This window comes from Rhinatrema bivittatum, chromosome 16, assembly GCF_901001135.1.
Source record: "Rhinatrema bivittatum chromosome 16, aRhiBiv1.1, whole genome shotgun sequence".
Lineage (NCBI taxonomy): Eukaryota > Metazoa > Chordata > Amphibia > Gymnophiona > Rhinatrematidae > Rhinatrema > Rhinatrema bivittatum.
In genome coordinates, this window is record NC_042630.1 from 55,300,413 (window position 1) to 55,316,337 (window position 15,925).

General features: G+C 46.9%; 1 protein-coding gene across 1 annotated transcript in view; it reads right to left on the reverse strand.

The window, feature by feature from the left end:
• The window catches only part of LOC115077698 (vomeronasal type-2 receptor 26-like), a 76,165-nt gene that overhangs the window by 18,862 nt on the left and 41,378 nt on the right, over nucleotides 1-15,925 (reverse strand). The window contains exon 4 of the mRNA XM_029579989.1: nucleotides 421-648. Coding sequence (XP_029435849.1) covers nucleotides 421-648 — 228 coding nt within the window. The remainder of the gene's footprint in view (nucleotides 1-420; nucleotides 649-15,925) is intronic.

Genomic DNA, 15,925 nt, shown 5'->3' on the forward strand with positions numbered 1-15,925 from the left:
CATATAAAATGCCCTAGCACCAAACAGACTCATCCCAGATCTCCCAACCTTCTCAAAACTGGTAAAAACATAAACCATTGAAGCACTGTATAACATTAATCCTGTATAATCTAATCTCCATAAATATATATGGATATATAAACCCTATGCCCACTCTACTAAACCTGCTGTTTTCACAAACAGAATCTGATATATCTGTACAATCACCTGCACTCTGATTTGCACCTCTACTGCACTAGATCATTCTGATTTTGCATATTGGATTTTAAATATCTGCTATAGAACCTGTAACATGCTTTGGGCTCTTGTTGGAAAAGCATGAATGATGATTTGACATAAAGCTGGTATCTTACGATGATATGATTATTTAAACAGAATGCAATACACAATCTAATGAGAAAATAGTAGAAAATGCCAAACCTCAGTATAGTACGGATTCCACAAGATGGCACTTTGGTTCACAAAGAGCTGCTGGCCACTTGATGCTGATAAATTAAATTTTCCAATACTCCTGCTGCTGAATGAGCCATTGGGGAACAGATACCAGTTTATGATGTCATAGTGAGCTGGCACATTCCCTTTCTCATCAAAGAAGATCTCATCTCCATCAGGGGTTTTAAAGTGAACCTCCTTAATGTATTGGTTGAGCTACAAATGAAAACAAAAGGTTAGAAAATTCTGTCTCAGACTAGACCTGAAACCATTACAACTGGTGCTACTGCACACTTGATTCAAACTTTTGCAAATTCAACCCTTTGTAAGTCTATTATCATATACCCAATGTAAGCCCACATTTTTCTGAGCCTAAAAATTGTGAATAGATGTGATACCACATTGAGTTATTACAGTGAGAGAACATGCATTTCAGAATGATGAAGTGTAGAGATAAATGTCATAGTATTACCTAAAGATCTAACATCATAGAGGAGATTCCTGAACACAATGAGAAGCTTGGGAGTGGGTGCCAAAGTAATAGCATGGATTGCAAATTGGTTGACTGACAGGAGACAGCGAGTAATGGTAAATGGAACCTGGCTCTTCCCATTCCTTCTCTTCTATAAACAGAGTTTTGTCTACTCCACCCCCATCCACAGTCTTGTTAACTAGTGACAGTACTTATCCTAGGGTCTTCTTTAAAGAACACTGAACTGAAATATTTGTTCAATATTTCAGCCATTTCTTCATCTCTCTCCACACATTGATCTTTGTCAGTTTTCAATTTTACTATACTACCTCGGACATTTCTCCTTTCTCTGATATATCTGAAAAATGTCTTGTCAGCTCGCATTACCTCTTTAGCAATCCTTCTTCTGCCTGAATTTTTGCTTTCTTGTACCTGAGGCAATGGAGGGTTACAAAGAGCGACAGTAAGACTTGAACCCTGGATCATAGCCCACTGCTCTAAGCACTAGGAATCAGGGAAGACTATGTAAGAAAAGTAAACCCAGGGGTGGGAGGGTGGGAAGAGGGGAAGGGAGGGAGGGAACTGAACAGTTGAGATTATCTGCAGGAATTTTTTTTTTCTTTCAGATACCTTCTAGCTGCCTCTCACAGGAAGAACTGCAAACACTGGCTAATATCTGCTCTCCAATCCTGGTCTCTAGTCCAGTGATATCTACAAAGAGTAGGGATGTGAATCGTTTTTTGACGATTTAAAATATCATCCGATATATTTTAAATCGTCAAAAATCGTTAGGGCCACGATACAATACCAATTCCCCCGATTTATCGTCAAAAATCGTAAATTGGGGGAAGGGGGAGGGCAGGAAAACCGGCACACTAAAACCCCCTAAAACCCACCCCCGACCCTTTAAATTAAATCCCCCACCCTCCCGAATGCCTTAAATTACCCTGGGATCCAGCGGCGGTCCATAGCTAAATCGGGGGAAGGGGGAGGGCAGGAAAACCGGCACACTAAATCCCCCTAAAACCCACCCCCGACCCTTTAAATTAAATCCCCCCCTCCCGAACCCCCCCAAATGCCTTAAAGTACCCTGGTGTCCAGCGGCGGTCCGAAACGGGCTCCTGCTGTTGAAGCGTGTTGTCTTCAGCCGGCGCCATTTCGCAAAATGGCCGCCGCAAAATGGCGGCGGCCATAGACTAACACGATTCGACCGCAGGAGGTCGCTTCCGGACCCCCACTGGATTTTTGGCAAGTCTTGTGGGGGTCAGGAGGCCCCCCCCCAAGCTGGCCAAAAGTCTCTGGGGGTCCAGCGGGCGTCCGGGAGCGATCTCCTGCCGCGAATCGTTTTCCGTACGGATAATGGCGCCGGCCATACGCGTATGGCCGGCGCCATTTTCCGTACGGAAAATGGCGCCGGCAGGAGATCGACTGCAGGAGGTCGTTCAGCGAGGGTTCCGGACCTCCGCTGAACGACCTCCTGCAGTCTATCTCCTGCCGGCGCCATTTGCTTCTGATCCTGGACTGACTTCAGACGACCCTTCCAGCTGTATTTCCTCCATTTTTGCAGGGGCCCACCTAAGACCAGCCAGCCCTACATACCCAAAGGCTCAACCCGAGGGGAATGGGGCTGGTATTGGTGAAGCTCCAGTCAGCCCCTGCATCAGTCTGGCCTCGCCTCCTGACGGTAGGGACCTGCGAGGGTTCACCCTCCCAGGTAGCATCAGCTCCTCCTCAGGCAAAGGGTCCACATTATCCTCCGTGAGTATAACATAAATAAGCAATTATTTCATATAGCTTGTAGCTCCCTCTCACAAAAAGAACTGCAAACACTGGCTAATGTCTGCTCCCCAGTGCTGGTCCCTAGACCGATGAAATCTAGAAAGAACCCTTGCCCTGAGTCAAATGGGTAAAACTCATGCAACTTTTTTTCTCTTTTTCAGCCTCAGTACACAGTTAGTTAAATGAAAGCCTTTTGGATGATAAAGAGTTCTGTACAAAGTTGCAGGAGGAAATGGGTCACTATTTGAGGGGAAAACGACACAGGTGAGATTTCCAAAGGTACCATATGGGACTGTTTTAGAACGGTAGCCAGAGGTCACTTGATTGCCCAGGCCTCTTATGTAAAATGAGTTAAAGATAAGAAAATCTTGCAAATCTGGGACAGGCTATCGATTTCCTGGTTAGGGAGGATTAATGTGGTGAAAATGAATATATTAGTGAGGCTGGGTTATTTATTTCAGACTTTGCCCATTTTTGTTTCAGAGGCTAGGCTTGCCCAAATGCAGCGAAAACTCTTCCACTCTATCTGGAGAAGGAGGCCACCAAGGGTTAATAAGGAGACTATGATGAGGCCCAGAAAAAAAGGGGGTCTGGGGGCTCCCTGCTTGCAAAGATATTATTTGGGGGGGCCCAGTTACGGGCAGTTGTAAACTGGCATCTCAGTGGAACTGATAAATGTTGGGTGGGACTGGAGGCAGCATTGATGGAGGTATCTTCCTTACATCCCATGGTATGGTTACCAAAAGATAGTCACATCCACTCAAAGGTGATTCCCCCAACGGTTGCACTTACGTTTAAACTTTGGGGTAAATGGAAACCCTTTTTGGTGGGTCAGAGAACCCACTTTTTTAGTTTCCCATTTTTTTTCAATATGGCTTTCATGCCGGGGTGTACAAAATCGGGGGAATGAAGGTGGGCTAGTAAAGGGTGTAAGCGGCTGGGGCACGTCTGGAAAGGGACCCAGGTTAAAACATTCGAGGAACTGGTGACGGAGTTTAACTTTCCCAATTCAGATGCCTTTTTCTATCTTCAATTGGGACACTATATCTCTAGGTAAGGGATCCACTGGGATCTATCTCAAGGCAAGACCTTGTTTGAGGGGCTTTGCGATAAAGCACGTTTTGCCACTAAGGTGATTACGACCTTGTATAACATGTTGTTTGTCAATCCTGCTTCCTTGGCACATGTACAAGCATGGGAAAAAGATCTAGGAGTGCATTTCACTGACAAAGAATGGGAGATTTGTTATATAAATATACAGAAGAGTTCTATCTCGGCCAGTATAATTGAACAGGGATATCAATTACTTTACAGATGGCATTTCACACCAGCTAAGCTTGCCAAATTCAACAGGACGATATCTGATAAATGTTGGAGGGGCTGTGATAATACAGGTACATATTTCCATATGTGGTGGGGGTGCCCAGTCATAACACAGTTCTTGGAGGAGATGAAAAAGCTTATTGAATGCATGACGGCATCCACTATAGTCCTAGACCCCGCTACAGTATGTCTGGGTATTCCTGCTTTAGATAAAGGAATTCACCTGCCGTTTTTAGGACAACAAGTTGTGATAGCAGTGAGAGGAGCACTTGCTTATGCATGGAAAGACCCACAGGAACCGCAGTTTCTAAAAGTCACCTAGCGCTTGCAGAGAATTTATAGATTAAGTCGCTTAACAGTGATTCGACATAATTGGTTACCCAAATTTGAAACGTTATGGCGCCCATATATTCAGTGGACGTCAAATAAGGCGAAGGAGGCAGAGGTGGCATCTAGTACAATATAGTAGTACATTAACTATCTATTTTTACCTGCCTAACTTATTTCCCTGTATGGTGTATTATGGTGTATTTTGGTCTTATGATCCCTCATGATTCAGGATATTCTACCTTATACTTCATATATCCCACTTTTGAGCTATGTTAGGGCGTAGGGAAGGGGAGGGAGGATAGGGACCATAAACAAAACATGGACAATGGTGATGATGTCAAATTAAGCATTAAGGCTATTATGTTTTTACAACTCGTAAGGTACAGTTTTATCCATGCTTCTGTAATCTATAACAATGTAAGGTATAGATTATGTTGTATTGTAGGTGTAGAGACAATTGCGGATCTTTTAAGGAGTTCAGGTTTGAAATATGTTAAACATCTTTATATGTTGTCATTGCCTATTGTTCAATAAAATGTTTTCATACAAATAAAAACTATTCCTCAAATCCCACATGCCACCTTCAATTCCTTTGAACCCAATGCCTCCTTAGAAATTGAAAATACAATTAAAAAAAATGAATGCTGCCACACACCCCAGTGACACCATCCCAACAAAACTTCTACTGTCTATCCCAGAAATTATAGCACCTTCCATTGTTATGGTCCCAGGTCGTGCCCCGGGACCTCCACCTATCTTGCGGCCTGGCCCGGCCACAGGAGACTTTTGTCGGCCCAGTCCAGCCACAGGAAACCTTCGACACCCTGCCAGGCCTGGATCGCGGCCTACCGCGGCATTCCCCATGAGAGGGAGATGCCGTCGATGGCCCACGGCTGGCCCCGCCCCCTAGGCGCACGCGCGGGCCGGGTGCTCAGCATTTAAAGGGGCCAGCATGGGAATCACTGGACAGTTCCCCGGATGACGTAAGACGCTGGCGGGTTATTTAAACCCGGCAGCTACAACAGGACCTCGCCTTGCAACGAGGTTCCACAGTCTTCTGTGTCTTTAGTTGCTGCAGTGTGTTCTGATCATCCTGTCTTCTGACTCCTGACCTGGCTTGCTCCTGACTACGTTTTCAGCTTGCGCTCCTGGTTCTGGTATTGTCTTCTGATTTCTGGCATCTGGCTCGGCTTCATCTTCTGACTACGTTCTCAGCTTCCGCTCCTGGTTTTGGCATTGACTTCTGACTCCTGGCTCTCGACCAGGCTCCATCCCATGACTCCATCTTCAGCTTTCGTCCCTGGGCTTTGGTTTGGATCTCAGACTTCTGGCTTCTGACCCTGCTTTGCTCTTGGACTCCAATTTCGGCCTCTTCCACCATCTCAGGTATCCGGTATGTGCTGGCCCAGTGGATTCTCCTAAGTCCCAGCAGCTCGGGCTCTCATGCGCTCCTCTTGGGGGAGCTGTGGGCTTCCGAGGGTGAAGACTCTTCAGCTTCTTGGGCCCTGCCGTCCTTCGTCCATCTCTTCAGCCACCACCTGGATCCTTTGTTGCATAGGGTCCCACCTAAGTCCAAGAGGTCTGGGTCCCTACGGGCTCCTCCTGGGGGGGACCTCGGACTTCCAGTGGTGAAGCCTCTTCTGAGTCTCCTCCGAGCCATCTCCCGGCTGTGACCCTCACCGTGGGCCCCCACGGCATACCACCAACTGTCTCAGCCAGCACAAGGGTCCACAAGCGTAACATCCTTTGCTGAAATTATCAATTGCTCCCTTGCTTTTGGTGAAGTCCCCACTGTGCCTAAACAAGCCATCATCAAACCTATACTGAAAAAGCCCAAAGCCGATGCCAACAACCTGACCAACTACCGACCCATTTCCAACCTACCTTTCTGGGCAAAAATTCTAGAAAAAATTGTAAACACACAGCTCATGGATCACTTAGAAAAACATAAATTTCTCTCACCCTCACAATTTGGTTTTCGTAAGCATCTCAGCACCCAAACCCTACTTATCTCCTTCACTAACTCCATCCTCACTGGGCTAGACAAAGGGCAATCTTATCTTCTAGCCATGCTCGACATATTGGTGGGCATTTGACACCATAAATCACAATATTCTCATCACCAGGCTTATGGAAATAGGCATAGCTGATACCCCACTACGTTGGTTTGAATCCTACCTGCAAGGAAGGCAATACAAAGTCAACTCTGGAAATAAAGAATCACAATCATATAATATAAACCACGGAGTACCGCAAGGATCTGCCCTTTCTTCTACCCTTTTTAATATATACATCCTCCCCCTCTGTCACCTCCTGTCAGAACTTGGTCTCATGTACTTCATTTACGCTGATGATGTACAAATCGTCATCCCCATCAATGAAACCCTTAACAATGCCCTCAAAGCATGGGACACAGCCCTTGCAAATATTAGTGCACTCCTTACAAGCATTAACCTTGCCATCAACCCTGATAAAACTGAAATCGTGATCTTTTCCACTCAGAAAGGCAATAACACCGATTCCTCTGCACATACGCTTTTCCCCTCAGTCACCATTACACAAAATGTAAAAAACCTCGGAGTCACAACAGACAACCATCTTAACTTTAAAAAATACATTAGTAATACTATAAAAGATGGTTACTTTAAATTGCATAACCTAAAAAAACTAAAACCTCTACTATATCAATGAGATTTCCGAACCATACTGCAATCCCTTATATTTGCAAAAGATTACTACTGTAACACCCTCCTTCTAAGCTTACCCCAAACCACCATCCTGCCATTACAAATGCTGAAAAATGCAGCAGCACACATACTCACAACACACGAAGGTCAGAACATATTATACCCATTCTAAAAGATTTGCACTGGCTGCCCATTGCGCAAAGGATTATGTACAAAACACTATCTTTAATACATAAGAGCCTACACACTGAAAATATGATCTGGCTCAATAATGCCCTACACTTCCGCAAGCACTCCAGACCCCCCAGAACGCAACATGCTGCCACACTACACCCACCCTCTCACAAAGCAACTCGACTCCACGCAACTAGAAAGCGTGCCATTGCCATAGCTGGGCCTTTATGCTGGAACTACATGCCACCTGATCTCCGTTAGAAATCATGCCCAAAGAAATTCAAACAAAAACTCTAAACATGGCTTTTCTTACAAGCTTTTACATAAGGTAGTCACAATCTTAGATCAGCAATTCTTTCCCCTATTAGCCTTATAACTCCACTTTCATTTAACTCTTATATCTGCACTCTTACTCAAATATGCACTTTTCCTCTTACTTTTCAACTCTTCCCTTCCAGCGTGTGACATGCCATATCTTTGCTCTTCTAATATGTTACTCTCTAGAGATTTTCCCCATCTACAGAGTGTTATTTCTGCAAGCTATTATTCATATTTGTTTAATTTTACAATGCGCTTTACTACACATTTAACACTTTATCAAGATCTGTTATATGTGTCATACTCTGCTGCTTACTCTAACTTGCAACCAATAATGACCCTAGAGATATTATGCCATTAGTATAGTTTCATTAAATTGAGATCCATGAGATTTGTTCCTCAAGTTACAATAACCGTGTATCACATTGTCTTTTCCTGTTAATTTAAATTTAAATTATATTGGGGCGGATTTTCAGAGCCCTGCTCGCGTAAATCCGCCCAAAACCGGGCGGATTTACGCGAGCAGGGCCCTGCGCGCCGGGAAGCCTATTTTACATAGGCCTCCCGGCGCGCGCAGACCCCGGGACTCGCGTACGTCCCGGGGTTTTCGGAGGGGGGCGTGTCGGGGGCGTGTCGGGGGGCGGGCCCGGTCGTCGCGGCGTTTCGGGGGCGTGTCGGGAGCGTTTTGGGGGCGGGTACGGGGGCGTGGCTATGGCCCGGGGCGGTCCGGGGGCGTGGCCGCGCCCTCCGTACCCGCCCCCAGGTCGCGGCCCGGCGCGCAGGAGGCCCGCTGGCGCGCGGGGATTTACGTCTCCCTCCGGGAGGCGTAAATCCCCCGACAAAGGTAAGGGGATGGTTTAGACAGGGCCGGGCGGGTGGGTTAGGTAGGGGAAGGGAGGGGAAGGTGAGGGGAGGGCAAAGGAAAGTTCCCTCCGAGGCCGCTCCGATTTCGGAGCGGCCTTGGAGGGAACGGGTTAGGCAGCGCGGCTCGGCGCGCGCCGGCTATACAAAATCAATAGCCTTGCGCGCGCCGATCCAGCGATTTTAGTGGATACGCGCGGCTCCGCGCGTATCTACTAAAATCCAGCGTACTTTTGCTTGAGTCTGATGCGCAAGCAAAAGTAGGCTGATCGCGCTTCTTTTAAAATCTACCCCATTATGTTTTAATTATTTAGCTGTCTCTTATAAAGTTAATTTCTACTACGTTAAACTTTTCATTTATATGGCTTTGTTATTATTCTCTTAAGTTGGAATGTTATTTGTAAAACACTGCTGCTAATCGCTATATTTATTTAGCACTGTTACAAAATTTTGTTGAATGTGAACCAGTGTGATGTTACTAAACGAATGTCAGTATATAAAAGCTACAAATAAATAAGTAAATAAAAACAATTTTTATTTTAGCATATGAGAACCTGTATTAAATTAATTGCTATTGTTTCTAAATTGGCTTATGTATTAGAAATGCTTTATTTATTTATTTACGATTTATATATACCGATGTTCATTTCAAAAAGAGATATCACATCGGTTTACAATAAGGTACAATAGGTAATTCACTATCCCCTAAAAGGGCTTACAATCTAAAATTTTTGTACCTGAGGCTAAGAGATTACAAAAATAAAATCATCAAAATCAAAGTTCTTAACAATTAAGCAAAAGGTATAACAAGGAGCATATTAAACAAATAACACAAAGGGGTGCACAAAGGGGAGTGCCCCTTTGTCGCACCCCTTCGGCGTGCGGCGCCTGCTGGCTTGGCACCTTTCAAACTGCCTGGATCCGCTTGCGATGATGTCAGGGGAGGGGGCGGGTCTCAGAATTAGTTGACATTTGTTTAATCTTAATCTTATCTGTCACCATATTAATGGTTTTCACACTGAGTGTAGGGTATAATCTGATAAAAATAAGGTTTGAACATAGAAATGTTTCTTAGAATCATTTAGAGATTTTAAGGTTGATATTTTTCTTTATCTGAAATAAAAGAAAATATTTTTACTACATATTGTCTGGTATTATTCTAGTGCATGCTGTGCTGCATTAATTATTGGTTAATAAAGTTCTGGAGTAAAAAGAAAACACATCTCTGAAATCAAATAATAAACTTTTTGTCTATAAGGCAAGAAGGGTAGAAAAAGGAGATAAGTAAAGAGTTTTCATCCAAGCAGGATCCCCTGGTAAAAACTTTTAATTCTGCTAGTGGTGAACCCCAATACTTAAATCTATCTTTTTCCACACCAGGTTTACAATCCGCAGCTGAACTAGCAAAGCTTTTTGTCAAGCACATTTTTCACCTCCATGGGGTGCCCAAGCACATCTTATCTGACAGGGGTGTCCAATTTACCGCAAAATTCTGGAGAGCGCTTTGTCAAAAATTTACATTTTACTGGACCTAACTTCTGCTTATCACCCACAATCCAATGGACAAACTGAAAGAATGAACAGGACACTTAAACAGTTCTTACTATCTTATGTGAACACAAGACAAAACGACTGGGTAGAATTGCTACAGTGGGCAGAGTTTGTCATAAACTCACATCCTGCCATGGCTACAGGGTCCACCCCTTTCCAAGTCATATACGGTCATCAACCATTACCTCCTTTGCCACTACCATTGTCTGTGGCCTCATCAGCAGCTCAATCCACTGGAGTGGAGTTATAACAGCTCTGGAAACAGACCAAGGAACTAGTCCTCAAGGCAGGCCAAAGAGCTAAGAAAACCTACGATGCTCATCATAGGAAGGCACCTCAATTTCAACCCAGAGACAAGGTCTGGCTGAGTACTAAATTTCTTCACCTCAAGCTACCTTCAGCACGTTTTGCCCCTCGTTACGTCAGACCCTTTGCTATCCTCTGATGGTTGGGAAATTTGACGTACAGCCTAAGAGTACCTCCATCCATGAAAATATACAATGCCTTTCATGTGGCTCTGCTAAAGCCACATGAAAGGCATTGGCTTTACTCTCCGAGTTTTCCAACAAGACTCCCGAACCAGTGACTATGGATGCTGAGGAGGACATTGAATACAAGGTTGATGACATATTGGATGTTTGCAGAAAAGGCAAGACTTGGGAGTATCTTATCTCCTGGGAGGGATACAGACCTGAGGAGAATTCATGGGAATCACTTGTCAATATCATCGACAAAGACATGAGCCGTATTTTCTATCAGATGCATCATCGGAAACCCAAACCCTCTGGAAGGGGGCCTGAAGGGGGCTCTATGAAGGGGGGTACTGTTTCACCCGTCAGTCGCAGATGGCTGCGCCCTCTCTGTCTCACCTCTTTTCTCTCTCTTTCCTCTCCTCTGGGAAAGATGGCTGCCTCCGCTTCACCTCGCCGACCTCTCTGGCGTCCACGGACCGGCATGGGCGATTGCGTTCGACATTCTTACACTGAGGACACTTAGGGCATGCATACGCGTCACCCTCCCCTTTGAACATATCATGGTGGGCACCTTGGGGGCATCCCCACCGCATGACATCACTACCTACAGATACTTAGCCTCCGAGCTCTAATCCAGCTATGACTTAGAAGGATTCCGGTCCAGCTAATTTCGACCTCCTTCAGAGATGCTCACACTGAGTACTCGCTCCTACCAAACATCTGGGGTTATGATGATTCCAAGGATGCTCTAGGTACCCGCTCCTTGGGGGCCTTGCTGCTCCTACCTACCCTCCGGGGTTTTTTTCCAACAAGGACGCTCAAGGCACCCACTCCTCAGGTGTCTTGCTTCACTCCTATATCCTATCCAGGTTACCCTGCATCTGAAGGACTCCTAAGGTACTTGCTCCCTGAGGGCCTTGCTCCACTACTGACTACTTCCTGGGTTAACCTGATTCTTCAAGGACACCATGGCACTGGCACTCCGGGCCTTGCCTCACCTCTGTGGAAGTCACGTCTCAAGCAGCATTACCAGCCTTGTGAGTACCTTCACTCTTCAGTCTCTCTGCCTTGTCTCACCATAGAACAGATTCTCAGGGTACTCTACTTGAGGACCACTACCGGATCTACCACTGCTGGCTACGTCATCTGTGACTGGGTTCTCGGCCTACTCCAGTCTGTGGTCCAATGCCGGACCCCTCACTTCACAGCATCGGGTGAGACCTTCTCAGCTACTACTACATCAGTGCCTGGACTGAACTCTGTCATCTGAGACAATTCCTTGGCTGAAGAGAGTTGTCCGCTCCACGGGCATTGCTCTATTGCTGTATAATAAAGCTTCCATCCTCTTTGTGTTGCTTACTGTAGAGTCAGCCTATTGCTGTATTTCCTCACGGGGCCCTTTCCCATGGGAGGAGTCATCAATACAGCAATCAAGGGCCCACAACCATGTCACAACCACAATATAGGGGAGCCACTCAGGACCACTGAACATATTAGCAGCTTCAGCTGTCACTGGAGTGGACTTCAAAGGGACACCCTATTCTCCATTATTTTGCTTGCTCTGGACCAGTGGCATGCTGGTATAGTTTGTGGCAGCCAGGATGCCAACTCATTCCCCACTGTAGCATACTCACCATTATGTGATTGTGACAGTGACTCTCACATTCTTCCCTATGGCTAAAGATTTATAACATGTTCTTTGGATTCTTGGGTTGTGTGCTATTGCAAAATCATTTTGAAGACTGTGTTGTACATATGTCTGTTAAGGAAGAAAATTAAGAGGAAACTGTGCCTGTGAGCTCTCCCTACCAAGGTTCACTTGGGCTACCACCATTGTTATCCTAAACTGGGTCTCTTTTATGTTGTCTAGGCTTATGGCCAGAATAGTCCTTATGCTCATTGTAGGAATAAGTAACAGATTAAATTAGAAAAGGCTTACTTGGGACTCTGGGTTCAATTGTATATATTTCTTATATGTGGGAGAGGGGTTCTATCTGAATGATCACCCATGTTGCTAGCTGTCTTCATACTAATCTCCTCCTTCCTAGGATATGGGATCCTTGTCTAACCTAAGCTCCAGCTTTTGGAAAACCCAATAGCTGGGACACAAGAACCTTCAAGAAACTCAGATTCTCTTTCATGCTATTAGTCCAACCAGGTGGGAAAGTCAATTTGCCAGAAAACTAAGTCCTACTTCCTTTTGACAAGGGGCTGGATCCAGGGAAACAGAGTCATTTTTCAGCAACATTCATTAATTCACACCTTTGTTTCTTTACCCCTATCTCTCTGTTTTTCCTCTGATTCTACTGAGTTGTCTTGGATCCTCCTTACATCACAATTGTCCTGACTGGATCTATACCCTATTCCCGAGTGCAACTTCAGTTCTTCTTGTTGATCTTTAGCACCCACATGTTAAGACTCCCAGTCTCATCAACCCACGACAGGCTCCCCCTTACCTGCGCTGGCAGGCATTTGGCCCGGGCTCTTCCTTCAGTGGTCTGGGCAGACCTGGCCCCAAATTCCACAGCGGCATTTCGCCCACGCAGCTCATTACGCCGCTGACTCCATCCCACTTTCTGTGCGTGCATGCCTCTCAATCCTTCTTAAAGGGGCCACGGCAGCAAACCTTGGCCCGGCCCCTGAAGATGACATCACAGCACTTCCCTATTTAAGCCCAGCTCAGTTTCCTGCACTTCGTTTTGGCACCGGGTCTTACTCGCTCCGAGTGCGTTGTTGCTACGTTCCTGATTCTGAGTTCCTGCTTGTGTTCTTGATCCTGTGTTCCAGCTTGTGTTCCTGATTCTCTGCTCAAGCTTCATGCCCCCTGGTCTCGTCTTCCTGTTCCCATGCTCTGGCCCTGGTTCCTCTCCTGCTCCTCAGACTAACTTCCTGGTTTTAACCCCGGATTGGCTTCCTGTCTTTGCTCCTCCACTGCCTGTCCTAACTTCTGGCCTGTCTCACTGTACTGCCAGTTCACTGCCTGCCCTGACTCCCTGTCTGCCCATGGCTTCTTCTGTCTTTCACCAGCCTCGACCCAGACCACCTTACACCACCTCACCATATTTTTGGACTCCTCGACGTGAGAAGACCCACCCCTAAGTCCTACCAGCTCCTCCTCCTAAGGGCTGAACCTCAGAAGAACGTGGGCTGGTAAAGGTGAAGCTTAAGTTGGGTCTTCTCCACCAGTACCACCTACTGGTGACGAGGACCACTGGGGGCCATCCCTCGGTTGTGGTTCCAAGCCTCATCCCAGTTCAAGGTCCACATACTCAACAGGTTGCCAAGGCCATAGACTTGAGCGGCCTCCAAGCCATCCCTGAATTGGCTCAGCGATTACAGCAACAACAACAATGCCTAGATGTCCTGGCAGCCATGGTAGAGCATCTGGCCAACAAACTGGACTCTGCACCAATGGCTGGTGTCTCTGTGCCGGTGCCCACAGTAGCACCAGCTCCCGCCATTTCTCTCCACCTTCCGACACCTCCCCGCTACGCAGGAGACCCAAAGCAGTGCCACAGATTCCTGAACATTGCTTTATGCACTTTTCCTTGCAACCAGCACAGTTTACCAGCGACCAGGTCAAGACCACCTTCATCCTGTCTCTGCTCGTCGGCAAGGCCCTGTTTGGGCCTCTCCCTTATGGGAACACGGGGACTCCTTACTTTCAGACCTTCCCCTCTTCTTTCAGACCTTTAAACAGGTCTTTGATGAACCCAGCTGGCAGTCTGCGGCCATCTCAGACCTCTTCCACCTCCATCAGGGGTCCCGATCCTTGGTGGACTATGCCGTGGAGTTCTGCACCTTGGCGTCAGACCTAGGCTGGTGCAGGGTCAGCTTTCTTAGCATTTTCCAAGAATGTGGCTTCCAGAATCAAGGATGAACTAGCCACCCAGGAACTGCTGGAGGACCTGGAAGCCCTCATTGACCTGACTGGGTGAATTGACTGCCGCCTACAACAGCGCCTCTGGGAACTGAAGCCAGGGCACCATCATTCTCTCGATCCCTGGCTCCACCATCGTCCCCTGAACTGGCACTCAGCGAGGAGAGGAACCCATGCAAGTTGGCCGCAGTCATCTCACGTCGCAGGAAAGGCAATGGCACAGAATTCTAAGTCTCTGTCTCTATTTTGCCGGTAAGGGCCACAAGCTGGCCCAGTATCTCGGGAGGCCGGGAAACTCCAGAGCCTAGGCGTCATGGAAGAGATGACCCTAGGCTGTGTAAACCCTGTTCCTCAATGCACCACTCCAGTGACTTTCGTTTACCCTGACGGCTCCTTTCCTATGCTGGCCTTCATTGACTCGGGGGCCGGAGAGAACTTTATCCTGTTGGACCTTGTCAAGCAACCAAAGCTCCCCACCATTCCCAGGACACCACCACTGGTGATTTCTTCTATTCAAGGAGACATGTTACCAGGTCAGATCATCCATGTCACCACCCCGGTGAGGCTCCGCACCGGGATTTTCCATGAATAAGATATATAGTTCTTTGTATTGGAAAAGGCCATTAATCCGGTGGTACTGGGACTTCCGTGGCTCCAGAGACACTCTCCCTGTATTGATTGGGAGACACTATAGCTTGCTTCCTGGGGACCCAATTGTTACACTAGCTGTCTCCGCAGCTTACCCCGACCTAGACTCATGCTTGCCACAACCTCGCCGGTCCTGCCAGCCCAATATGCTGATTTTGCAGATGTGTTCTCTAAGGAGAAGGCTGGGTGTATGCACTGTCTCTCCCCAAGACTCAGGCTATGTCGCAGTATATTCATGAGAACCTGGATAGAGGCTTCATCCACCCTTCCACCTCAGCAGCAGCTGCCGGGTTCTTCTTTGTGGCAAAGAAGGACGGCACTTTGAGTCCTTGCATTGGTTACCGAGGCCTAAATACCATCACCCGCAGAGACAGATATCCACTTCCTCTCATCCCTGATTTGCTGGACCGCCACCAGGGGGCAAAGATTTTCACCAAATTGGACCTCCACTGGGCCTACAATCTGGTCTGCATCAAACCTGGGGATGAGTGGAAGACCACCTTCAACACGCGAGATGGCCCCGGCAGTCTTCCAAAACCTCATGAATGAGGTTTTTCGCTCCATGCTACACACCAGTGTTATAGTCTATCTGGACGACATCCTGAGTTACTCAAAGGACCTGCCCACTCACAGCCTGGAGGTTTGACGTGTCCTGTAACGCCTGTGGGAACATCGGCTCTTTGCCAAATTAGAGAAATGCTTCTTTGAACAAGCGTCTCTCCCCTTCCTGGGCTTCATAGTCTCCACCACAGGATTCCATATGGACCCAGAGAAGGTATCCAGTATTCGGGACTGACCCCAGCACTTGGGGATCCGCGCCCTCCAGTGCTTCCTTGGCTTCGCCAACTTCTATAGACATTTTATTCCCCACTACTCACACCTAGTGGTGCCCCTCACTGCTCTCACGAAAAAGGGGGCCAACGCTAGCATTGGCCACCTGAGGCACTCATAGCCTTTGAAGAATTGAAGCAGGCCTTCCTCCATGAGACCTGTCTCT